General features: G+C 53.2%; 9 protein-coding genes across 9 annotated transcripts; 5 read left to right on the plus strand and 4 right to left on the minus strand.

Annotated features, from left to right (window-relative positions):
- Window positions 1-1368: 1368 nt before the first annotated feature.
- GGS23DRAFT_562260 (uncharacterized protein) lies at window positions 1369-4677 on the minus strand. The gene is made up of 4 exons (XM_051516003.1): window positions 4205-4677; window positions 3982-4006; window positions 3405-3483; window positions 1369-3290 (listed from the first exon to the last, which is right to left on the minus strand). The coding sequence occupies exons 1-4, from the start codon at window positions 4206-4208 to the stop codon at window positions 1890-1892; spliced, it is 1509 nt and encodes a 502-aa protein (XP_051373598.1). The 5' UTR covers window positions 4209-4677; the 3' UTR covers window positions 1369-1889.
- Window positions 4678-6614: 1937 nt separating this feature from the next.
- On the minus strand, window positions 6615-7307 carry GGS23DRAFT_468044 (uncharacterized protein). The gene has a single exon (XM_051514189.1). The coding sequence runs from the start codon at window positions 7147-7149 to the stop codon at window positions 6718-6720; it is 432 nt and encodes a 143-aa protein (XP_051373599.1). The 5' UTR covers window positions 7150-7307; the 3' UTR covers window positions 6615-6717.
- A 2370-nt stretch (window positions 7308-9677) lies between these two features.
- GGS23DRAFT_619597 (uncharacterized protein) lies at window positions 9678-12221 on the minus strand (the record flags this gene model as incomplete). Its single annotated transcript, XM_051521021.1, has 7 exons — window positions 9678-10907; window positions 11025-11320; window positions 11377-11478; window positions 11569-11684; window positions 11744-11804; window positions 11862-11894; window positions 11952-12221. The coding sequence occupies 7 exons, from the start codon at window positions 12219-12221 to the stop codon at window positions 9680-9682; spliced, it is 2106 nt and encodes a 701-aa protein (XP_051373600.1).
- Window positions 12222-13819: 1598 nt separating this feature from the next.
- Window positions 13820-14769, plus strand: GGS23DRAFT_562270 (calcineurin-like phosphoesterase). The gene has a single exon (XM_051516004.1). It carries the CDS (start codon window positions 13855-13857, stop codon window positions 14650-14652), a length of 798 nt encoding a protein of 265 aa, XP_051373601.1. The 5' UTR covers window positions 13820-13854; the 3' UTR covers window positions 14653-14769.
- An 854-nt stretch (window positions 14770-15623) lies between these two features.
- GGS23DRAFT_562272 (uncharacterized protein) lies at window positions 15624-16918 on the plus strand. Its single transcript, XM_051516005.1, has 2 exons — window positions 15624-15894; window positions 15950-16918. Exons 1-2 carry the CDS (start codon window positions 15772-15774, stop codon window positions 16577-16579), a joined length of 753 nt encoding a protein of 250 aa, XP_051373602.1. The 5' UTR covers window positions 15624-15771; the 3' UTR covers window positions 16580-16918.
- A 415-nt stretch (window positions 16919-17333) lies between these two features.
- Window positions 17334-19279, minus strand: GGS23DRAFT_604346 (cytochrome P450; the record flags this gene model as incomplete). Its single annotated transcript, XM_051519587.1, has 5 exons — window positions 17334-17548; window positions 17609-17710; window positions 17772-18058; window positions 18121-18221; window positions 18371-19279. The coding sequence occupies 5 exons, from the start codon at window positions 19277-19279 to the stop codon at window positions 17334-17336; spliced, it is 1614 nt and encodes a 537-aa protein (XP_051373603.1).
- Window positions 19280-20187: 908 nt separating this feature from the next.
- GGS23DRAFT_604347 (uncharacterized protein) lies at window positions 20188-21311 on the plus strand (the record flags this gene model as incomplete). The annotated part of the gene is made up of 3 exons (XM_051519588.1): window positions 20188-20358; window positions 20407-20999; window positions 21077-21311. 3 exons carry the CDS (start codon window positions 20188-20190, stop codon window positions 21309-21311), a joined length of 999 nt encoding a protein of 332 aa, XP_051373604.1.
- Window positions 21312-21587: 276 nt separating this feature from the next.
- On the plus strand, window positions 21588-23555 carry GGS23DRAFT_562277 (S-adenosyl-L-methionine-dependent methyltransferase). Its single transcript, XM_051516006.1, has 5 exons — window positions 21588-22007; window positions 22072-22198; window positions 22271-22394; window positions 22466-22905; window positions 22969-23555. Exons 1-5 carry the CDS (start codon window positions 21852-21854, stop codon window positions 23286-23288), a joined length of 1167 nt encoding a protein of 388 aa, XP_051373605.1. The 5' UTR covers window positions 21588-21851; the 3' UTR covers window positions 23289-23555.
- On the plus strand, window positions 23517-24012 carry GGS23DRAFT_468107 (uncharacterized protein). Its single transcript, XM_051514190.1, has one exon. It carries the CDS (start codon window positions 23674-23676, stop codon window positions 23959-23961), a length of 288 nt encoding a protein of 95 aa, XP_051373606.1. The 5' UTR covers window positions 23517-23673; the 3' UTR covers window positions 23962-24012.
- The last annotated feature ends 254 nt before the right edge of the window (window positions 24013-24266 follow it).

Below are 24266 nucleotides of genomic sequence, written 5' to 3' on the forward strand. Positions count from 1 at the left end.
AAGGAACTCATTCCCGTTTGGACGGCCAGATCTCGTCAAGCAGCTCTGACGAGGGCGCCGTCACGCATAGTAGAACGGACAGTAGTAAACGAGTGATGGGGTTGAAGGTTCTGTGGTGTGATGCTATAATATCGTCGTAAAGCGGGTGCGTGTCTGGACGGGGAATGGCACGAACGGGCCTGCAAACCCATCCCAGGCGCCTTGACCTCACTGGCTCCCGGGGGTGAAACGGGTTTCGCTCTGCCGGAGTTACCTGCCTATTGTTACCTGCATGATGCCGCCATATGAGCTCATACAAGCACGTAGGTTCGAATCCTGCTGTAGTCAAACCCGGGGCCCGTGTAAGTCCTTATTAAACTGCGACCCACGTAAAGCGACACGGGAAAAACCCGAGATGCTAGATAGGGAGCTATTAAATGCTGTAAATATCCCAGCTAAGCACGCCGCTGGTACCCTACGGAAGTCACGGGATAGCCATTGGCGGTCCCTCCTCCTCCTCCTCCTCCTCCTACTACTACTACTAGGTACCTAGGTATTGTTACCTTTCCAGCATCGTGGTGGCGTAGTATCTATGCCTTTTCATTTTATTTTCTTTTGTCTCGCCTAAGATCAGACTTCTCTATTAGCCCGTGATAATCATGCCTAGAGTAGCTTCTTTTACTACGGTGTTATATAGACCTAACACGGGGCACGAGAAACGCATAGTCCCGACCAATAAATAGTCATCCCAAGCATTTAGGTAGGTAAATACTTCGCTCACCGCATCCTTTTATGAGCACCTGGCGGGTAACAAACAGGTAGGTAAGTAACACTTGCACTGCTCGCCGATTGCTACATCCAATTCCGCAGCGAATTCCGCAGCGAACTAGAGAAAAATCCTCGCCGCTTTCACCCGCCCGCTTCTCCGCATCCCGCGTCTCCGCAACGGACCACCGCTATTGGGCGGTGGACCAGCTTGCTCGTCTAGTCGCTGGGAATTCGTGCTGGCCCGGGGTGTAGATATGTATTCTATACTCACAACGGTTTCCCGTTCGTGCCAGAAAACTACAGCACTTTCTACCCTTTCCCGCTCCTGGACCGCCTGGGATGACGCGGGAAATGGGAGCGCCCGCCTTACCCGCTCGTTGGGGAGTTCCTTATGCGCCCGTGTTCAACGCACAAATACAACACCCCCAGCCATGCCAGAGTCCGAATCTTCATAAAATAAAAATAAAAAAGAAATCGGAGTAAATTACGCCGCAATGACAACTCCCGGAGGATTTCGAATCTGAGGCCGATATGTACGACGTACATATAATAGCCCCGGAACGCGATATACCTACCGAATACGTCGTAGTCCCGTATTCTTTTCACAGAATAAGCTGAAATCCGACATATCATATTCACTCGTTAGACAGACCCGGAACCTGGAAGGCGTAGGTTCAAAAATGTACACGTACACATGCTGTATGATCCCGGTTGTGTAAAGCTGAACATCCCATCTCGTGAGAGTTTACCCTAGTTATAATACATGCTGCCTTCTTGCGTCTGGGTATATCCAAGCACCTTCTGTGCACGCCTTCTCCCAACTCCTCTTCGTCAGCCTTATCTTGTATATACCTATACCCTGTCCAGGCCCCTAGACCCGTAAATATTCGTACATCTTATTGATGACGACGCTCCCGACGAGCCGGCACTCTTCTTCCTCGCAAACACCCCATAATACAGTTCCACACCCAGAAACGCGCCTTACCCATGCCAGTTGACACCACCATGCTTTACCATACCAATAAAACCAAGGAAATACGTTGATAGGTGGTATAAACACCTAATCCAGGTCGGAAAAAAAAGTCATCTAAACCCGGGGAAGACCTTGATAACCACACGCTTCCCTACGATTTATTAGCGAATCATCCCAAGTCTTTGACATAATGAGAATACTTGCATCGCCCTCGTCCGTCGTCGCTGTTCGTCTCGTCAACCATTGCGGCGAGGTCCTGCATGCGTTGCTGAGTTGTCCTGACGTTATTCGGCACGTTGTGTCTCGGCTGCTCCTCCAAGTCGACATCTTCGTCGCTCCGGCGCGAAGAGGACACCCGGCAGATGTGCTTCTTCACAGAGCTGCTCCAGGACGACAGTCGCCGGCGGCCCCTCTCCACGTCTACCGCGACGCCTCTCCGTGACCGTAGCCTTCGAGTGCCGAATTCTCTGCGCACCATGGAGTTGGTAATTCTAGGGCAATAACCACGCGGGAGCATCGACGCCCTGCAAATCGGGCAGAGAGAGCTGAGGCGACCCAAAAACTCATCGATGCAGTCGGGGTGGTAGATGTGACCGCAGGGCAGTTCACGGATGATTGTCGCTCTGGATTCGAAGTTCTCGAGACAGATATGGCATGAGGGCTGGTAATCGATTGCCGAGACGTTCTTCCCGGTTTGTCCGCTACGGGGCTTCCTACTGGCTTCGGTGGAGTCCCTCCCTTTCTTCGGCGGCAAGTTTGCCGACGTTGGGGATGACGGCAGCGGCGGGTCGTAAAAGTAGGTAAAGAGGGGAAAGGTCTGAATGTGGGCTGCCGGTACCGTCAGCCGTTTAATGCCTAATGCCTCCAGATTAACCTCCCCCCGCATAACACGCCGGCGTAATGCGGAGCGGCGTCGTCTTTGAACGAAGTGCATGAGCAGCGACGTACTGCCGATTACGGCCACGATAACACCGATAATAATGAGGACGAAGGCCCAGAGCGGCAGCGTTGCCGTCACCGTCACCACTGTCAGCTCTGTCCACACGCGCACAAAGTCAGAAGGGTCCGGCGAGTACGCTGATATTATCTGATTGCTGAACGGGACTTGCGACAAGTCTCCGGAGTAGAGACTAAGCTGCCGCATCATCTCGGCGCCGGAAGCGCCGGGGATCGCATAGACGGGATAGCGGTTCTTCGTCTTCCAGCCGCCACCGTCTCCTAGATCCCAAGCATCCGCATCGGGATCCGGGGGCTGACTGGCGTCGCCGTCCGGGAGATACACTAACATAGCTCGGATGGGGTCCACCCGAGCCGAGGCCAGAAATGATTTCGTGCAATCTACATCGATCCACGGCGCAAGCGCGACGAGATTATAGTTCGTAGTTGGCAGATTTGCTCGTCGCGTGACATTCTGCGGGATGTGGTTTGCGGCCAACTCCCGACACGGATCACCTTTAGCAAGTGCCGGCACGTACAGCAGACCTTGGATCACGCCGTTTGTCGTGGGCACCGACGTGGTGGAGAGAGTGGTGATATTCCCTAGCAAATTCTCGGAATACGCTATCTGGCTCTATAGCAATGTGCGCGAGTAAGCGGCTGACTTTGCTTCTATTCTGCCTTTCTTTCTTCTCTTCGCCAGGATTTTTTTTTTGGCGGGGACGACTTCCGGGGACGGATTACTTACAGAGAGGGCGGTAATATTTCTAAGGATAGTGCCAGGGATGGAACGGCCGTCGGACCAAGTGGGATTGCTGAACAACAATCTAATCGTAGCCTGACATCAGCAAAGTAACCCAAGACGCAGGTGGGTGGTCAATGAGCGAATATGGTTATGAACTCCATTGCTCGCACGCGCCGGGCATGGCTGATCCGAGTGGTGGCAAGGAGCCCCGGTGGCTGACAGCGAATGCGACGGAGAGAGCTTCGTAGCTGGTCCTCGCCCCGATGCTACGATGCTACGTCGCACGACGGGGGGAAAGGTGGTGGGCCGCAGATGCACTGTCAGGGCACTGCCGGCACCATCGAGATCTCGACGACGGTCGCGGGCACGGAAAACCAACGGGGTATCTCAGAGCCAGCCCACCACCAGCCGAGACGAGAGAGGATTTTGGTAGGTATACATGTATATGTCAGGCAGACACGCATGGGGACGCCTACAGATACGTATAGAGTACATATCCGTCAGAGCGACTGGGAGCCATGCTTGGCAGCGCCCGGCAACGTGGAAGAGGAGGAAAAGAAGCTTTTTCTTGGCGACGTACACGACATTCCGGATGGTTTGGAGTGCTGTCAGAGGAGTAGAACAAGCGTCAGCCAACGTCGGCCGCCCGTTGCCAAGCAGTTCTAAGGAAGCGCTCGGGTTGGTGCCAAGAAGGGCAATCGGCCATAGCATGGCGGATCGACTTCTCGGCAGCGGGGAAGCATACCTGGGCGGAAGGGGAGGGACGGGAACCAAGAAAAAAAAAAGGGGGGACCGAGACATACACATGCTCTTCTTCTAGTCATTATCTCTTGCTACCGAGGCGCCAGCTGAGACATTACGATCGGAATTGGCAGATCAGACGGCGGCCGGATAGAAGGAGAGAGGAGAGCGGAGGAGAGAAGGAGAAGAACAGTCGAAAGGGCCGACGGTGAACGGGGCGGCTAGGACGCAGCGAGCAATAAGAACCAGAAGTGCGAAAACGGAGGTCGATCGAGGTGGTCTATGCGTATGGTGTACGTGTGTGTGCCGTGTGCGTATAGGAAATGATGGAGGAAGTCCAGGGGGGAAGAAAAAAAGGGGATGAAATGATGATGTTCTTGGCAGAGTTTTCAGGGGGGGAGAGGAGAAGAGAAAGGATGAAGGCGGCTGGCAGCACGTCGCAAAAGACATGTGGGAGGACCGGGATGGTAGATGGGTGATGGAGGATGGGGAAATCAGCTGGTGGAGGGGGGAAGCAGATGGGAAAGCGGCGGACGGGGGCATTCGCCAGAGTCGATACATCTAATATATAGGAGGGAGGTATTCTATAGGTACCTCGCCAGGACGGGTGTCCCCAGCGCGTTACGGAGGGAGCAGCGTCGACGGCCAGGCCAGCAACCTCCACCCACGGGCACCGGTAGCACAACCACGACAGGCGACGCAGGGATCGGTTCGTCGAAAGATGCCGGCCGCTCAGCTAAAGAAAGCCGCTGCGATACCTACCTGGGTACGGTAGGAGGTACCTACCTGTAGGTATTATGGGAGGTATGTACCTATAATACGGAGGGAGGGTTGTGGATAGACGCATACCGTAGGGACCACAGGCACCAACACACCCCCGTTTTAGATCGAGGTGTTGCGCAATGGAGCACTGTCTAGGTATACCCTAACCTACCTGGTGCGTGTCCACATGTCACATCCGCCTCCGGCCCGGTCCCTCCCCTCTCCTCTGCCTCCCCCGCCCATGTTGGTTTGACAATCTCTCCAACCCTGCCAGGGCCAAGAGGTATTATTATAATGTTTACTCTGCCCGGTCGCTTTCCTGATTCGATACCCAAGTTGCCCGTAGGCAGGCACTTGCAAATGCTTCGCAGCATCACCCTCCCACGGTATAAGCGCATGCGGTGGTCTAGACGTCCGACGACGTCGATGTAGGCACGATGTGCGTAGGCACACGCACACACACTGAGCATGCGTGTATTTACGTAAGTCGTTACGGACCCGCCGTATGGACCTGATGGAGAATGACGCAGGAGCATGGGTGAGAGATAGAAGGGTAGCAGGTGAGGCTAGCTAGCTGGCTGGCTGGCTGGCTGGCTGCCCGCTCCCAACACATCAATAGGTGTAATCACAAGCATGTGTGCCATTGAGCGGAGCCGGGAATGCGAGGGCTGGAGCGGCAATGGGAAAAAGGTAGGTAGCGTGACTGGAAATCGACCAGGTTGCTGGCTGTCCCACACACGGCACCCACACCCATGTACGAGATTCCCGGTCCAAGGATCTGTTCAGAACTCGTAGGTAGCTATCGTCTCACCTCCTTCGTCATCGTACCCGTACATGGAACGCGAATCATTCAGAGACGCGGCAGCGTCCACGTAAGAATTGTGGCTATCTACCATGTCGCATAGGCTCTACCTACCCGTGTACACCTATAGGTATATCAAGACCCCGACGAGCCGGGCAAGCCACGGCTTGCTATGCCCCTGTTGAATGTCTGCGTACCTTACATGCCTACTACGTAGTCAGGACTCCTCTCGGTTTGGGGGAGGGAGTTTGGGGGAAGCCCGTGCGGATGAATGAATTCGTCTGGCCCGCAACCTGTTTCCCTCCTACATCCCATCTCTATCTACGTGCAGGTATGCAACCAACCTACGTATCAGCACCGACACCGAAGCCTCCCCCCCCCCGGTTATCCGATCTGGGCTTGACTGGAAGGACCGAAGATTCCTGGAAACGGTCGCAAAGGCATGAAATCGATCTATATGTGCATGAATCCATCCCCGTGCCCACAACCTAAAACCGCCACACGAAGCTGTATGTGCCGAAATCCTGGGGAATCCCTCTGTATCGACTTGGATGGCGCTACAGAGGCTACCCACACCCAGCACAACGACGCACGGGCAAGAGCAACATCATCAAGTGTATTCGATCGACTTTCTTTTTCCTTTCCCTACTCATTTCTTTCCCCCTTTTCAGGGATGGCCTCATGCTTGCGTCGGGCTGCCGGACGCCTGGCCGGACAGGGCCTACATGTGCAACATTTTTTTGCTTGCGGTTCTGGCCCACCGCCTAACAAGCCTCCCACGATTGTTGCCTCGGGATGGCGGTAGGGAACTCCGCCCCGATGGCCTGTCCCCATGACCCCGCCCCATTGGCAGGCGAGGAGAGGAAGAAAACCAACGGACCACTCGAACGGCGCGTTCGGGTCCTGGCTGCCTGCAGGTTTGCTGCGGTAAGTCCCTGAGGTACGGACCGGTAGACAGCATCGCGGTACTCGTCTTGCTGTAAAGGACATACCAGCCTGCCGTATCTGGTGTTATGACGCTGCAGCTGGGTGGCATTCGATGGGCCACGTCCTCTCGCCGGGGCGGCTCCCCATTGGATTAGGTAATCGGGAGGAAATGAATAGGTCGTGGGCAGTTTGATGACGAGGCTTGGGGCCGAATCCTTCCGCAATTTTACCTCGCCATGGCGAATAAGACGCTTCACAGGTGTGCCATATTTTGGCCCAGACTAACCCGGTCATCCCAGGCCAAGATAGACCGGGCCAGAACCAAAAGCTTGACCCTTTCCCCCGGGCACCCCAAAAAGCTTGTCTCGTACCAGACCGGATGGAGCGATATGGGAAGCGAAGGCGTCCCTCTCCGCCAGCAGCATTCCCCTGAGCCACATTGCTACCTTGGGTACCCAACCTGGCGAGAGAGCACGGTGGCATCAAGCAGAGCGTAAGATCAACCATGGCCAGCATTCTGTGCCCCGCTATTGCTTACTACTGCCTTACTTAAAGCGGGCATCCAGTCCTGCTATCACGTACTCCTAGACCTCTTTGCCCAAGTATAATACGAGCCAACGCCTAGAAGTCCTTACAATCCGGACGGGAACTGCCCAGCTGATCCGGTAGCGAGCTGGGGGCCGTACACAGGCGAACAAATAGCGCGGACAGGCGCCATTCGAAGTAGTTAGAGCAATATATGCGTATATATTGCCCCGCTGTCACGGATATTCTTTTTCACTGATCTTGTTTCCCGAGTCTTCCGGGTCTGCAGCCTGTGCTGCCACCCTACATGTTCTCATCATTCCCTGGACGACCTAGCCCCCTGTCGGATGTACGCATGGACAGAGTACCACGTACCAACATCCGCCCACCACGCTTCGCTGCCCATCCCCATCACTCGAGACCCCTGGCGAAAAGGGGCAATGAAAAGAAACGAACATATGCTCTACTATAGCTGAATAGAGTATGGTGGCCGGGGGGGCTCCTCTCGTTTTCTCTTCTTCCCATCACTCGTTAAGAGAACGATAACAGCCAACCAACATACGAGTCACCCCAGAGTAACGCGGTACAAGGGATCGTGGCGGAGATGGTGCAAGATAGTTGGCACCATTCATCATCAAGACGAATAAATTAAAAAGAAAGACCTCGGTAAGCAGGCCGTGGACAGGGCGTGTTCCCTCTGTCTACCACCTCTTCCCACCCCCCTTCTTTCCGGTGGAGAGATACCCGATTTTCAAGTACCATCGCGTACGTACAATTACGTGTTGCTATCATTGGTAACTATTCGCTATGTATGCTTATAATATTCTTTCCCTTCTTTTTTCACTCTTTGCTGTGTTTTTAGCCTTCCAATTACCACCGAACGGAAGAGGGGGTGAGCGTGGGTGAGTTCGGGGCGGTTATGTCGGAAACGCGACGGCGATGCCAAGAGCCCATGCCGAACCAGCTGGACCGTATCCTCTCGGCGCCGGCCCGAAACTCGGCCGAGCCCTCTTCGGTCACCCCCAAACAGGCCTCCTACATGGCCCTAACATCTCACTCAAGATGACGCGATATCTGTCCCGTCATGTGCGTTCTCTATGAATTTAGCTCGTCGGGGCCGCTGGTTACCTATATTTGCAGAATCCCTTTTATATTGTCGACTCCGCAGATTTATGCTCTACTGATCCAATTGCCAGCCTTCCCGAACCGACAGTAAGGTGGTATTCAACTGTAGTGACACGAATAGTTCATGACCATGAGAACGTCCGCCAACTACTGGCCCCGGCATCTGCGTGGCATATAAATAACAACCTAGGCGTAACACCCACCTAGGCTAGGTAATACCATCGAGCGGCCCTCGTTCCCCGCCCTTCGGTGCTTCTTGCGACGACAATATCTCCGTCGGTTGTGGTCCATTCCCCGACTCGCCCAATTTGCACTACAGAAGAGTAACGAAGAAACAGGGCAAAACACGGGAGAAAGGAACCAACCTGTCAGTGCTACAGTTCGAGTATCGTACACGGTACTGGTTAGCGGACATGTGTCACTCAAACCGATCCCATCATTACACCTCTGGGAGTTCCTCGCCTCGGCCGGTGCTACACCTCGGGAGACGGCTACGCAAGACCCCCATCTCCAGTCCCGCTTAATAATATCTCTATCCATTTGTTATCTGTCACGTTAGGGAATCTTATATAATAACCCTACCTGTTCCGCGAGGGAAAGCTACGCGTCTGTCCACGTTTCCACGTGACACATACGACGCATCAGCTGCCTCAACTGCGGATTTACTTGGCTGATATTACCTCCTGAACAGATCAACGCCTAACAGATGCGTCCCTGAGAGCTTTGAATTTTGTCGAATTGATAATATCGTCTGCGATAATCTAAGAACGGAACATTGTACCAACGAGAAGTGTGAAGAATTTACGTAAGCTTAGCATCGTAACGGCCGCGACTGAGCACTCCGACACCAGCCAGCAACCATCGTGAAGACTTTTAGGGTCCAAAAGAAGTAATACAAAGTTGCGAAGATGGCGTTGCCCGTACGGAACAACTACTTGACAATAGGGGGATGGGATGGGGAGCTAGGCAAGGTGCTAGCGAAACGTCTCCGACGTCACCAGACTCCCGTAATAATACTACACTATATTATTAGTCCTCGAGTAGAAGACAACTTGGTGTTATCAGAGGGCGGCCTACTTTCGACATTCCAACAGTTACGCATAAACGTCATTTGTTAAACGAGCATTAGGTCCCCTGTATTGATACAACGACTTCCGAGCTACCTTCAAACCTACCCCCGCGTAAATGAATGGAGAAAGCCAAAGGCGAATAAGACGAGCAGGAAAAGAACAAACCAGAAAAATGCAAAAGAGGAAAGAAATTCTAACTGCGCATCGCTGACGCCAAGTCACCACGCCTGACCAGTCCCACCCACAATTAACCCCCTGCCATTAGACCAGCGCCCACTTCTGCTCCCCCCCCCCCTCTCTCCTATCTACCTCCTCGTGGCTCGCGTTTAGATGGTGCAGTAGTTCGCGTGGCGGTAGTCGCTCAGGCACCAGCGGGCCATGCCGTCGGGGGTGACGAAGGTGGCGGCGAAGTCGGGGGTGCCGACGACGTGGCAGCCCTTGCCGCCCTTCTCGACGGTAGCCGCGGCGTTGGCGTAGAAGTCCTGGGCGTCGCCGACGGTGAGGCAGGCGAAGTCGGGGCCGCCGTGGGCGCGGTCCTTGGCGGCGACGGTCAGCGCGCACTGGTGGATGTTGCTCTTGTCGAGGGCGACGCGGCACCAGCGGCTGTTCTGGCCGGCGGCGCCGTCGGCGCAGTCGCGGGTGCAGACCTGGCGGCCGCGGTCCGCGCCCAGGCTCGCCACCGCCGCCGAGCACGCCGAGATGTGCGACGTCATCGCGCGCGCCGCCGGCCCGTCCCCCGTCAGGCACTGGATCTCGTTGACGGCGCCGGGCAGCGCCGGCGTCGCCGCCTCCGCGTTCCCGCGCCCCCCGCGCCGCGCCTGCCGCCGCGCCGCCTGCTTCCCCGCCGTGCACTGCTCGTCGTACGTCCGGTAGCCCTCGAAGTTGGCCGCCCGCCGCCACGCCGCCACCTCCGCGCCCGCGCCGCCGCGCCCGCACCCGCACGGCATGATGCGCTGGCCCAGCGGCACGTTGTAGCTGACCGCGCCGGTGTCGCACACGGGGATCGTGAAGGTGCCCTCCCACGCCGTGCCGCGCTCCCAGGGGCGCGGCGCGGATCCCTGGGCCGCCGCCGCCGCGCTCGCGCGCTTGATCGCGTTCTCGCCGTCGTACGCGAAGCCGTGGGCGCGGTACGCGGCGACAGAGGCCTCGAACACGTCGCGCAGCGCGAGGCGGTAGCCGGGCTCGACCCAGCCGGCCGCGAGCTTGTCCCAGCCGACGGGGTGGTCCATCTTGCCGGTGGCGAAGGTGTTGAGCCCGACGGTGAGCCCGGCGCCGACGGAACGCTCGTGCCAGAAGTACAGGTAGTACACGCCCGGGTCGCCGTCGCGGCAGTACTTCATGTCCTGCGGGCCCTGCCGGTCCTGCTCGCACGACCCGTCGACGTCCGTCGTGTACGTGATGAAGATCTTCTGCTGCCGCCAGATGTAGTTGATGGCACGCGCGTTGAACTGCTTCTGCAGGTACCGCCGCAGCGTCGACAGCTGCGACTCGCGCGGCGTCGAGCTGAATTCGGGGCCGGGCCCCCGGAGGAACGCGCCGCCCTTGGCGTAGTCACTAGGTAAGGAAGAGAACTCGTAGTTAGTAACGGTGTGTTTTGCGTGTATAATTTTCCCATAATATCATATACCCGTGTTCCTATCCTACCGCCGGGGTAGATGCTTCTCCACTTACAGGAATCTCTTTCCGTGCCAGTAGTTGCCGATGGCGATGTTCTCCTGCATGTTGTTCAGCATGGTCCGGGTCTGCTCGAAGATGTTGGTCATGACGGCGCCCAGCTCGGCAAAGTCTGAGAACTTCTGGTCGGCTGGTAGCTTAACCACTTCTCGGTACTCTGCCCCGATGCCGTTGACGAGGTTGCCGAAGGCTCCAGCGGACTCCTTTCTGAGATCGGTAGCTTTCACCCAGGTGGTGAGCTTGGAGAAGCCCGCTCCGATTGAGACCACCGTGCCAAGTGCGATGGTTAGCTCCTAAGCACCGAAGTCAGCATGCCCCCTTAATATGTGGAGTTGCGGCGTTGGCTAACCCTTATGAATTCCTCGAACCTCTTGTTGATGGGAGGGAAGAAGTTCTCGGAAAGGTAGGCGGTCATTCCATTGAGGTTCATCTGGCTCTCGTCAAGAGCTTGCTACAGAGTTGATGTCGCGAGTTAGCAATGACCAACACCCACCCCGAAACCTTTGCGAAGTGAGCCATGATAAGGGGGAGGATGCCCTACGATGAGGTCTCTGAAGTAATCCTGAAATCCTTGGACCGACTGCATTACCAGATAGACTGGCCGTTGCTTATCGTGGTCTTTACATTCCTCTCCCCAGTTACCGGAACAGGCAATGTCTGTCAATAGGTCAGTTACAACGTGTCCCTGAGTATGTGTATCGTTAGCTATTGCCTACCTCCACAGAAGACATCGCCGAAGCATACGTCGTTGGGCTTTTGGCAGTGATAGTTTTCACTCTATAGTTCCACGTTAGCTGTCCCGTTACACTGGGGTTTTAACCTTGGATAACCTACCCCATTCAAGTACATTCTCCCAAAAAGGTTTACCTAGATGCTGTTAGAAACTTGCCGAAGGTGTGGTAATGCCGATGCCTAAGCACATACAAAATCATTTGGCCATCCGTTGACAATAACCTGGCTGAGGCCCCCTCCGTTACCGCCCAGGTACTTGTGCCACCATTTATTGAACCACCCATCCGTGTCGGCTTCAAACCAGTTGGTGACGTTGGTGGAATCCCAGGTTGAGAAGCCGCATCGTCTCTTGTCAAGCTCGAAGGAGGTGTGCTTGCCGTCATCCGGTAGAGCTACTGGGCTGGAGACAGCCACAGAGGAGAGTAGCAGGCCTACGATGCCTGCTACGAATGGGTTCTTCATGCCCCCCGAGAAATGACCGCGGGCTGTATAGTTGAAGAATGAAAGCAATTCGTCTAGGTATGAGCTTGGGAGCTATTGTAATGAATCGAGAGCAGTGAAGAGATCGATCTCAAGCGGGAAGGTTGGGATTAATTTATATATTACTTATTACCTTGCAGCAGAATTTACTGCTTTCTTCTTCAACTATGCCGTTGAGGCGTGTGCTATTTCGGGCTTGCATCACACTTCCTCGTAAAACGCCTTCTGTCAAATACCCCACGAGAGTGAGCGATGATGATTGTGAATATGACACAGCCGGGGCTTTCCATCTTGGCATCGCTATTTTATGATGGAAATCTATGCTGATAATTATGAGGCTGTGATACCCTTCGACTGGCTTATATCGTACCCGCCCTCGCAACGAGCTGTTAGGGTCTAGCAGCGGCTCACTCTTACTACCTTTGATGACTTATATCAACGCAGCCCTCCTCTCTTCTGCTGAATAGCCGCGATGCCGCCAATCACGGGTTCGATGCTGACGCCGAACGTTCTGACCTAGCTACCAAGGTAGACCGAGTATCTGCTGAGGTAATTAAACCCGAATCGGCGTCCCATTGGCGATTGGCTGGTTCGCAACGGCATCACAACTCCGCCATCGTGGTGCTGTTTGGTCGTTTTGCCCGGTGTATTAATATTATACGCAGCGCTCTCAAACCCGTGCCTAGCCCATCCCACCTGTCGCAAGCAACCGCGCCTACCCGCCTACCGGCTTAAGACGGAGGATCGTGCCTATGAGGCCTGATTAAGCTGGCCACGTTATTTAAAGATTGGGTGTGGCCTTTATACATTTAGAACACACATTCCTCTTGTAAAGACAACGCGGATTGAACTGTACTTGAGGGCGATATTTCCAGCCCACAAGTTCATTGGAATACCTGAATTGACATTCATAGCCTGTAGCCTTTATGTGAATACTCCAAGTCATACAGAGCGTGAACATCATAACCTTACTTTGAAGACTATTGAGGATATATAGAACAGATAAAATTACTTGAGAACTGTCCGGGGGTTGTTATTAGCTTCACCTTACTTATCCTTCAGGGGTCTTGGCAGAATAACATGAGATTTTCCCGGATGGCTCATCATGCTTTTCCCATCCTCTCTATAATGAGCTCAAACCCCAAGACGTCGCTGATTGAGGCAGCCGTCGACTCGGCTGGACGTGGTTTATCCAACTCGTTAGCGTAATGGCCCGTTATTAGGGTGACTTAGCTCGCTCTTCAGTACTAGACAGTGTGACGTTGCCTTTTGGCGAGAATAAGGCGGGAAAACGCACCGGCGGACCAAAATTGAGAATCCCATACCGGTGCTTCCACTCCGTGAGCAGCTTCAGGCTGCAATTCATTGGTGCTATCTTTTGGATGGTAATGAGTTCACAGCAAGTTCATGTCGAGTCCGACAGATTTTGATATTTTCTGTCGTCCTTCTTGATTTGGCTTGTTCGATTCGCAAAGCCGACTCCCCTTCACCAAGCATGGTTGGTGCAATATTGTACATATGTATACGGTGCGGAGAGTCTCGTATTGGAACTGTCAACCCCCCTGAACCAGCGCCCCCCCAATTTCTGCATCGCTACCTTCCCCTCTTCTGCAACATGGCGATCCAAATCCTCTCCGACTTACATCTCGAGGCTCCAAAAGCCTACGATCTCTTTGAGATCATACCCAAGGCGCCGATCCTAGCCCTGCTTGGCGACATCGGCAACATCAAGGCGCATAAGGCGGAGTGCATCGCCTTTCTCACCCAGCAACTCCACAACTTTCGCACCGTCCTGTTCGTGCCGGGAAACCATGAAGCCTACCACTCCAACTGGCCCGAGACCCTTGAAATTCTCCGCGGCTTTGAAGAAGTCCACAAGGACGCCTCGCTAGGCGAGTTCGTGCTACTAAACCGCACAATATTCCGGGTCCCCGACACCAATACGGTCATCCTAGGCTGTAGTCTCTTCTCCCACGTACCGCCCGAGAGCCGAGACCACGTCAGCATGGGACTGAACGACTTTTTTCAAACTGATAACTGGGATATAGACGCCCACAACGAGGCTCACAAACGAGACGTCGCATGGCTCAACGCGCAAGTCGCGGAGCTTGAAAACTCAGATGTCAACATCGTAATCTTCTCACATTGGGCCCCCTCAAGAGACGATCGTGCGATAGATCCCAGACACGCTACGAGCCCGATCACTCCCGGCTTCGCCACAAATCTATCAGGGGAAACGTGCTTCAAGAGTGGAAAGGTCAAGGTTTGGGCTTTCGGCCATACCCATTTTAATTGCGACTTTGCGGTTGAACGGGAGGAGGGCGCTGCACCATTAAGGCTGCTTACGAACCAGAGGGGTTACTACTTTTCCCAAGCTGTGGGCTTTGGCGCAGATAAGCTTCTAGAGGTATAAGTGGGATATCTACGTAGACGGCACAAGGTCGGCCTCGTCAACTTAGACAGACTAGATATATTAGAGGATGTGCCCGGGGCAGAGGAATAATCATATCTAACATCCGACCTAACAGCACTTGATCCGGTGTCTTCCATAGCCCTCCATCATGCACAGATATAACGCCTGTTATCGAACTAATCGCGGGCTAACCGGCAAACAGTTGGGCTTTCTGTCTTAGATTAAGGTATTTACGTCTGTACGCTCCCAGCCCTCTTTTCTTCTCTCCCAGCTTCACGTAGACTTGTAGTCGAGGGTATGCCGACTAAAACGAAAAGGTTTCCAATTTGAATTAATATACAGTATGTGAGGAGAATTTTGAACGTGAACACGAAAAAATGTGTCCGAGATGTACAAGATGATACACCCCCGCGCCTCCCAGACTCGAATAAGGAAACATGTGAACTCCATCAGAGCAAAGAGATATTAATGTCGAGCACAATTACAACAAGCCAACACAAAAACGGATTGGTGGAGTCCGAGCCGCTTCTTCAACCACTCTTCAGTGTTCCCGCCATTGGTAATAACATCTACAATGCAGAGCTACACGACGGCTTGCCGCGCACTGGTCAGCCTGAAGGAGGCGGAAGCAAGTAGTATCCAGGGTTCCATGTGATATTTTGGGTCCGATGCAGTCTAGGATGGTTGTATCGAATACGGCCAACTCAGGGGTTGGGTTCTCCTGAAGAGAACTGCTGGTCGCGGCGCCCGGCCGCGCCCCTCTGATTTGAATGATGATAATTGTACAAAGAGCTCAGCATGATGTTGCTAAACGTCGGCATACCCCGTGCAAATCCAAGGCGTTGGGACATATAATAGTTAGCAAGTTTGTTGTGGGGGGCTCCCTGCCCTAAGCGCCGAACCCCCAACGGCATTAGGCTCCTGGCAAAAACGGCTGTTAAATGCAAAGCCCAAGCTGCCTTCAACCGCGCCGGCCACCAACATTACCTGTGTCATCCATCCGTCTGAGCCAACCTGGCGCATTTCTTCGCATTGCCTTTGTCTTCTCTGTTAGAGAACAAGGGGAAATGTATACGAATCCAAGCACATCAAGGAGGAGAAAGTTGTCAACGGTAAAACATGTCAGATTATTCAGAGGCGTCCGTGGCATCTATAGCCTCCGCCCTTAATTCCTCCCAGGTTCCTAACGTCCTTTGGGGCCATTGTCTCCTCAACGTCTACGGCATCCCTTCGATCATCGCCGTAGGTGCGCCTTCACCGACAATATTTCAGGGCCTTTAGATTAATGCCACAGAAGTCCATTGATTTTGTCCTTCCGGACAATCTGCTATCGCGGGGTGCAGAGGCTCTCAAAGCAATACCCCGTCTCAAGCCATGCCCAGATCCAGAAACCTGTCTCGCAAGTTCCGAAGAACGGTACACGCCTCCGCCGGCCTTTCACCTTCATATGGACACGTCCGAGATCACCGTTGACCTCTACCTGCAATCAGAAACACTTTGGTTCCTTCCGACGCTCGATGACGCCCTTCTATGCGCAGATGCTTCTAAACTTCCGCCATACTTCGTGCTTGCTTCCGACCAAGACTCTCTCCCGCCTCCACGGCTTGGTCGTGGGTCTGGTGTTTTCCAGTCAAGCAAAGAGGCAGTTGTCGTTCCTAAAGCTCACGTGCTTCTGGAGGCGTTCATACGCCTCTATGCGCGTAACTGGGGGAAGCGTATAGGTGCCTTTTCCATGGCTATGATTGCGTATGTGGAGGAGTACGTCGATGACGATGGGTTCCTGGACACTAGCCAGCTTCCGGAGCCGCTTAAAGCTTTCTATTTCGAGCTGAGGGAGGGAAAGAAGCCGCTCCGCCAATGGGCGAAAGAATTGAGGCAAGCTCTTGGGGTGCTTGGAGAAGGGTCCGACGAAGAAGATAGCTACTAGAGCAAGCAGCTTCTCCGCAGCGGAGTCACGCGGCAACCACATCCACCTTGTTCGATGAGACCGCATGTAAAATTAAAGCCCCATGTTTTGCTGTTCCTGTTCTTATCGTCGTTACGAGGCTTGATCTAGCGATCTGTGGGCAGATGCCCACCATATTAGCGACCGTCCTAGCACCCAGCTTTCGTCATACTCGATGTCTAGGGCAATTGCTAAGCCAAGCGCTTCTCTCATTCCCAAGCCTGTTGTTCCGGTCGGCGATTGAGACTACTTACGTCAGTGATATTACGGTCAAGGCTTGATGATAGTGGCTGGAAGAGATGTAAAGCGTGTTCTATGGGCATAAGTATTCTCCCTCGTCATCGCAACCATACCCAACTCCCCGAGTGAACATCCCCAGGCACGTAAAGGTGCCTATATTCGACCATAAAGCCAGCTTCCAAGGTATATGTTGGAATGACGAGTGACTTCAATTGCAGGAATAGGCACTCAACCTTAGTTAACTTAAGAAGCCAAGAGCTTAATAACATGCCACGTAGCTATCTTTAAGCAACGTACGGGCGGGCTGGCCACGCGCGGAGGAAACAACGAAATGTGGGTGATAAGCTGTATAGTGACTTACTAGCTAGAACAAAGGGAATAAATGGAGGTGGACCTAGCTAGGAACTATTATATAGGTGCTCAACTGGCCAAGGTAGGTCAGGTTGCTCCCCACCGAGGAGTAGCTCCTGGCTAGAGAGCCATAGGAGGCGTACGCCTAATTCGTGACATTTATCTTTGCGATCGGCTCGCGCCTCTCGAATTTCAATCTCAGGGGACCGGGAATGGTCGAAAAGCAATCCAACGTCTTGTCATGCAGCAACGTGCCGTCATCGCCAGGGGCGAAACTAATGTTGAAATAGTCAAACAGTACCACCGCCAACGTACGAATTTCCATAAGGCCCAGGTTCTTTCCGACGCACGAGTATGACCCTAATGAGAGACAATAAGCCGATGTTGTTTTGACTCATCATACGAGGTTGAGCTGCTAACCGATACCCCATGGCATAAACGCATTCCTGTTCTTCACCATCTCCGGTTTCGTAGTCCAACGCTCTGGGATGAACTCTACCGCACGCTCGAAACAGTCCTCGCCTTTAAAGCACTTATGAGCTTTGACCAAAATCACCCAGACTCATGTTAGCGGAACACCTACGACGTGCTAGCGTATATTGAGGCACAAGAACTGTAGTGTTGCCTGGAATGCATGTGTCATTGATCTTGATGCCCTCAGGCGGCGTCATTCGCAACCCTCCCGAGGGTATAGACGGGTGAAGACGAAAGGTCTCAAAAATGCAGGCGTTGAGATGTTGAAGACCACTGAGCTGAGAGGTATCCGAGTAGGAAGTCAAGGTTCCGATCTCGTCGCGGACGAGGGAGGCATGGTAAGGATTAGCGACTAGATGGTAAAAGAGAAACACTATAGCAGAGATCACAGGTTCTCTAACAGAGGATAAGCAACCTCACAAGAGGGTCAGATAATCACAACTGCGTTCTCAACTTACGTGCCACCCGTCACCATGGTTAGAAAGTCACCCATCAACCAATTCCAGTCTTGCTCAATGGTAGAATTCTCCTTCGCGTCGTCGATTAACCACCCAATAGCCTGAGCACATTAGCAATGCACATAGGTAGATTTAATTAGACTAGCCATGGCGGACATCTTGTTTGTGGTGATCGCTCTGCGTGCTCTCGTCGGTCAGCTTGAGGGAACAAATCAGGGCCGTGTGCCTACTGATATAGAGAACCACTCACACGGATTCGTTCGCGGATGGACTCGTCCGCCCAGGACAAGTAGCTATTTACACCACGATAGAAATTCAAGGAATCAACTATATGAATCAGCCAGGGCGTCGCTGTCATATAACCGAGGATGATGGTTCCCGCTTTAAAGACATCCAAGACCCAGTGGCCGTGCCTAGCCTCAAGCATGCCAAAGGATTTGCTGTACTGTACAGCGCCCATGACATCGAAGCCGTAATACTCAAACCACTCCGTTGCGTTTATTGATTGGTTCAGCCGCTCCTCGATGGCATCTCGGACCAGGAGAGCATGCTTCAGGATGGTGGGCTCGTGCTGTTTGAGAGCCTTGATGCTGTAGGCGTGGTCCCAGATGCGACGGCGCCAGTCGTGCTCCCTCGGGACTCGAGCCAGCACAACGGCGTTCACTGGAGCCAGGTTATCATACCAATCCGTCTTCGTACAACGCGAGCTGGGACTATGAATGGGAAGCACAGCATCGGGGTGGAATATAGTGATCTCGTTGGGACCAGTCCGCACGAAGTCGCCATATTTTTTATGGAGGTCGTCGAGGAACATATGTTGCCGAGAGTCCCTGGCTTTCACCAGGTGATACAGTTTGGATGCGGCTGCTAGCTTGGGGCCGGGGAAGGACTTCGTCTTGTGGAGGAAGAGCCGGTACGTGACGACACTAATCGCTAGCGAGGCAAAGTACGAGACTTGGGGGAAGACGATACGGTATGGACTCAAGCGGGTAGCGTCGTTCGAAAATATGGAGTTAATAGCATGAGGAAGGACTAGGGCAGCAATATAGAAGGAGAGGATTCTAGGTGCTTGAAGATGGTGCTCGCCGTGTTGAAAGTAGAGCACATGGGAGGCAATCCCAGTAAATGAGGCCATCGTACACTGACATAGCAAGTCCATCTTGGAGGCTGGAATAGCACAAGGAACAAAGCGAAAAGCCAGTTGCTGTCCCTAATGGGATATGGGAGAGGTTTACATGGACACGGAGACCTCGAAGCTTTTCGTATTTATGAAATATGATTTTTAAAAAACATCTCTCGGGTAGCTTGACACTATTGAATCGATGAGAGGGCAGCGCGATGTTGGGACAGCGACCATACATTGCATAAGAATCGGGCCGCACCCGAGGTGTAATACCTAAACGTATCCATTGCAGGTTGTGATACCATGAATTAGGAAGTCAACACAGCTGCTGTCGTATCAAAGGACGATGGAACTAATATCGGTGTGGGGTGATACGATGTAGGGTAGACACAGTCAGGTTTGCCCCTATTGGCGATTTGAGATGGACAGCATATTGACGGCGAGCCATAACCCCATAGGCATAACCGTTTCGTGAGAGCTCGGTACTCGGTTGCCGCTAAAGTAAGGAAGCTGAGAAATAGTTGGTGCACGGGAATACAGACATGGCAAGGCATGGCAGCCTACTGCTCCCCACAGCCACCTTGGGTTACGTTGGTGCTCTGCAGAGCTAAAACTCGAAAGCCAGGCTGGGTGAGCCATCATAATTATGCTCGTAAGCGGCATATCTCTCAATATCAACAGCCTGCTTGCCGATTTAAGAGTGGTAATGTCAGGGTTAATAGGGGGCAAAAAAATAAAGGCTTGTTAAGTTGAAGCACATGCGGGTGTATATTAAACACCCTTTCTACCAAAATACTAAAGTCGTTAGGCCTCTACCAGCACACCTATTTCATACCACTACAGTCTATCGTGGTGAACGAAACAGTCTAGTCGGCTTTCCGAGTCGACCGTACAGCGCTGCGAAAGGAGATTTCTTTTGCTTCTGTGCCTAGAATATACTGGCTATGTCAGCCCCAAGTCCCCCCCGAGACGGCGATGTAAATCGTGGACCAAGCCTATTAGCCATTTTCTGGGCTGAAGTAGGCATTTCAACCACTTTCGTCGCCCTTAGATTCTACACCAGAGCAAAAACAGGGTATATTGGAGCTGATGACTGGACGATCCTGGTGACTCTGGTAATTACCTACTACCGCACAGTTTCCCCCTCCTCTAAGCATTCCCAGGTTATGAACACAACCACACTATCCCTTTGCACGGTTTTGGTGCACTACGGTCTTGGTCGCCACATCTACTACATTCCGGTGAATCACCTATCCGAGATGAAAAGGTGGAACTGGGTCGTGCAGCCTTTCGGTATCTTGACTCTTCCCGTAGGGAAGATCTCGGTCGTCCTTCTGCTCGAGCGGCTCGTAGGGCATACCTCTACTCGACTTCGGTGGTTCTTATGGGCCAACATGGCCTTATTCACTGCTTCCATGGTTGCGTCGTCCATCCTCAACTTCGCGCAATGCAATCCACCCCGCGCACTTTGGTCTGACGTACCGGGAGCCGTCTGTCTACATCCCACCATCCAGGCCAATTATGCCACATTCACCTGCGCCTACAGCTCATTCCTCGACTTTGTCCTAGCTCTCGTCCCCGTAACCTTCGTATGGAAACTCAGGATGTCTACCCGGAGAAAGATCGGCCTCTGCATCTTGCTTGGTATGGGTGTCCTCTCTGGTGTCTGTGCCGCAATCAAGACGGTTCAGTCAAGCAATCTCAGCGTCCGAGAAGATGTGTCATGGGAGCTCTTCTCGCTTTATGCATGGAGCTCGTAAGTCGTCTGACCACAGTATCTTGTACCCCAAGAGTCTGACCGCTGATCATAAACTTGGTGCGCGCGGGGGGCAGTTCCGAGATTTCCCTCAATATTGTCTGTGCCTGCGTCCCGACTCTTAAGCCTCTCTTTGACTACCTAACAAAGAACAAGCCGCTCCGACGGGGGAGTAGCAGCGGCGATAGCCGCCCGAAGGGCTCGCCGCCGCAACCGCTCCATCTCCATCGTACTAAGCGGAAACCATACGGACATTGCTCGGCGCTCGATACCATAGCCAGTACTCGTTCCGAGACTGCAGAGCTGGTATGACGGGCGTAGCACCAGACCCCCAACGCACGCAACACCACCCATCTAGAGGCGGGGGGTGGGTACTAGGGCCAGGCTGGAGCCGGTAGAGGTAGGGGAAGGGTATGTTGGTGCCTCTTCGTTTTTATTGCTTTTGGGGTCCGAAATGACGGCAGGCTCTGAGAGAGAGCACAGTTGTATCCCACCAATTATGGCAACATTCTCCATCCCAGTCCGAGAGATAACCAGAAATTATTCGTGGCACAGGGCGCAGCCTATCGTTACATATAAGCAGTACTACTCCCTTCATATATATCTTACCAACCACAACTCCGTTTGGGGAAGGTCACTTTTCTTTTCTGCCATATCGTGCAGTCACATTGCATGTAGTCTTTGTATTCTTCCATATCAGCGCTTGAGGACGTTCATCGAGCTCCCTTTCAATCCTGGTAGACCGTGTGTCTTACCTAAGGCGTTCATTACCAATATACCTTCCTGGCTTGGTCCCTTTCGTAGAGCGATTCTCAAAATCGCCTAGGTTGTCAACTTCGGTAGATAACAACCATGGAAGCCATATCTGAGATCGCTGCTCAACTTGAGGCTTTGGCGCAGTCCCCCCCTAAAGACAGTGACGCGCGGCTCAATCTCTACAATGCCGCCAAAAGCCTCATGGTAGCTACCGAAGACCCGTTCAACACCATATGCCGTATAAATGGATCGGTAAGTTGCGCGCTTGACGGGCACTGTAGCCGTCTGTGGGTCTGCATAGGCTAACTTGTCCGAGCCCATGATCCTCACCTTCTGCCAAGTGGCCTGCGATCTGAAAATCTTCGTCCGGCTGGCGGAAGCCAAACATCCTCTCTCGAGTGCGTTCCTAGCCGCTCCATCAGGGGCTGAGCCGGTGTTTCTCAGTAAGTGCCAACCGCCAACGTGAAGAACCGAAGACGAACGAGGCTTGCGTACCTGACTAGACTTGGCTCAAGGTCGTATCCTCCGCTTCTTGGCCTCAAATGACATTATTCAAGAAGCGGGAGAAGACGAGTACGTTGCGAATGGAGTTACTCGCACTCTCGCGCGGCCCGGTTTCCAGGCCGGGATTTCTCATACGTGAGTGCAATTTATCCACACGGATCGCTTAACCCTCGGGCACCCCCCCTCATGAAAGGTTCGCGTAACAGGTTTCTGGCTATCATGCCCTGCCTTCAGGAGACGCCGAAGTTCCTCGCTGGCACCAAGTACGCAAACCCGACCGACGTCTTATACAGCCCCTTTCAGATCGCCCACAAGACCAATAAGCCGTCCTATGTGTGGGCAACGGAGCAGCCCGAGCTCATGGCCAACTTCAATCTGTGGATGACAGAGCAACACCAAGGCCAGAGGACCTGGTTGGATGTCTTCGATTTTGCCCACCACGTGAGCGACTCGGGCCCGGATACCTTGATTTTCGTTGATGTCGGAGGCGGTATCGGCCAGCAGTGCGCCCTCCTTAAGAAGGCACACCCTCAGGTGCCTGGTCGCGTAGTGCTTCAGGATCAGCAGTTTGTGCTTCTCCACGCCATCCCCGTAGAGGGGGTTGAGAAGCAGGCATTCGACCTCTGGGAGGAGCAGCCCCTGAAGGGTGAGTCTGCGTTCCCCTCTTAGACTGTTATACAAAGGTTCGCATGCTGAGACAGTATCTCAGGGGCGCGTATTTATTACTTGCGGAATATCCTAGAAGACTATCCTGACGACAGGGCTATCGAGATCATTCGGAATACGATGCTTGCCATGACACCAGACTCACTCCTCGTTATCGACGAGATGATTATTCCAAACCAGCACGCAAGCCAGCGGTCTACGCTGCAGGATATGACCATGATGGTTAGTCTGGCGTCGGCAGAGAGGACAGAGAGGCAATGGGACGCCCTCCTTGACAGAGCTGGCCTGGTTGTGGTGCAGAAGACTGCGTACAATACGACTACGGGAGAGAGTATAATCGTAACAGAACCGAAAGGGAATTAGAGGGCAGACAGCCTAACCCACATATATGTGTCCCTATTCAAAGCAGTTTTTATATTGCACGGCGATTGCCGTCTTCCTACACCAGGGTGTGTCAAGCAGTTGCTGGACGCTAGAGCCTGAAGATATGCCTGCGCACCAGACATGAGTTCAATTTCCTGTATTATTCTCGCATCCTCTGAACGCTGTGTAGAAGATAGGTTATCTTCGAGAAGAAAAGATAAACTGGAAGCTATTCCCGTTTGCGACCCCCCATCGTCATCCTAGGCTTCGTAGAAAATGAGATACTACGTGGGGCTCTCATCAACGTAGTATCTAATAAGTTAAGGAGAGCTCATGGGGCGTGCCATGGGCTGGTTTAGCCTAAGGAAATGAAATCACCACGTAGATGCCTCTGATCCTCATAACGGGAGTGGCACGCCTGATATTGTCGGATCTCACCCTCATCCATTGTGCTCTTGAGGCTTGTTCCACCGCCACCGCCGCCTCTTGTGTCCATCTCTCCTCCAACATCTTGAGCTTTCTTTCGTTTACCGTCCCCCCCACCCCGGCGCTTCTTCACCCTACCGTCTCCACCTCCTTCCCCGCCTTTCTTCTGTCTGTCATCTGGACCACCTCGGTCTTTCTGCTTATGCTCTTTTCTCCCGCCGTCTCTTCTGACGATCTCGCCGTGTAATAAGGGGATATGCTTAGAATAGGTTCAAATTCAACTAATAATTCTATAGGGGGTCTCTTAGGTCCTTATTCCTTCCTAAGTTTCCTAGTTCCTTTCTCGTCCTAATATATTCCAGAGGTACCTTCGTACCTTGGTACCTAGGTACCTTAATACCGAAGCTATCCGTAGCTTATCTAGGACTTTCTTTAATAGGTCGCCGAAGTAACGGCCTTGCTACCCGATATTATCCTTATAATCCTTATAACCTAATTATTAGTATAGGGTTCCATTCCCGTATAATACTATCTCCCTTCTTCGGAAAAGCT

The sequence above is a fragment of the Durotheca rogersii genome, assembly GCF_024521655.1.
Source record: "Durotheca rogersii strain YMJ 92031201 chromosome Unknown GGS23scaffold_6, whole genome shotgun sequence".
In the NCBI taxonomy this organism is placed as follows: Eukaryota; Fungi; Ascomycota; class Sordariomycetes; order Xylariales; family Xylariaceae; genus Durotheca; species Durotheca rogersii.

Coding starts and splice junctions, on each gene's coding strand:
- GGS23DRAFT_562270 (XM_051516004.1), top strand. CDS start 13,855: ATGGCGATCCAAATCCTCTCCGACTTACATCTCGAGGCTCCAAAAGCC.
- GGS23DRAFT_562277 (XM_051516006.1), top strand. CDS start 21,852: ATGGAAGCCATATCTGAGATCGCTGCTCAACTTGAGGCTTTGGCGCAG. Junction 22,008..22,071: donor TATGCCGTATAAATGGATCG/GTAAGTTGCGCG, acceptor AACTTGTCCGAG/CCCATGATCCTCACCTTCTG. Junction 22,395..22,465: donor CAGGCCGGGATTTCTCATAC/GTGAGTGCAATT, acceptor TTCGCGTAACAG/GTTTCTGGCTATCATGCCCT.
- GGS23DRAFT_468107 (XM_051514190.1), top strand. CDS start 23,674: ATGCCTCTGATCCTCATAACGGGAGTGGCACGCCTGATATTGTCGGAT.
- GGS23DRAFT_562272 (XM_051516005.1), top strand. CDS start 15,772: ATGTCAGATTATTCAGAGGCGTCCGTGGCATCTATAGCCTCCGCCCTT. Junction 15,895..15,949: donor GCATCCCTTCGATCATCGCC/GTAGGTGCGCCT, acceptor ATGCCACAGAAG/TCCATTGATTTTGTCCTTCC.
- GGS23DRAFT_562260 (XM_051516003.1), bottom strand. Junction 3,484..3,981: donor CAAACCATCCGGAATGTCGT/GTACGTCGCCAA, acceptor GGCTACGATTAG/ATTGTTGTTCAGCAATCCCA. Junction 3,291..3,404: donor GAAATATTACCGCCCTCTCT/GTAAGTAATCCG, acceptor ACATTGCTATAG/AGCCAGATAGCGTATTCCGA.
- GGS23DRAFT_468044 (XM_051514189.1), bottom strand. CDS start 7,149: ATGCTGGCCATGGTTGATCTTACGCTCTGCTTGATGCCACCGTGCTCT.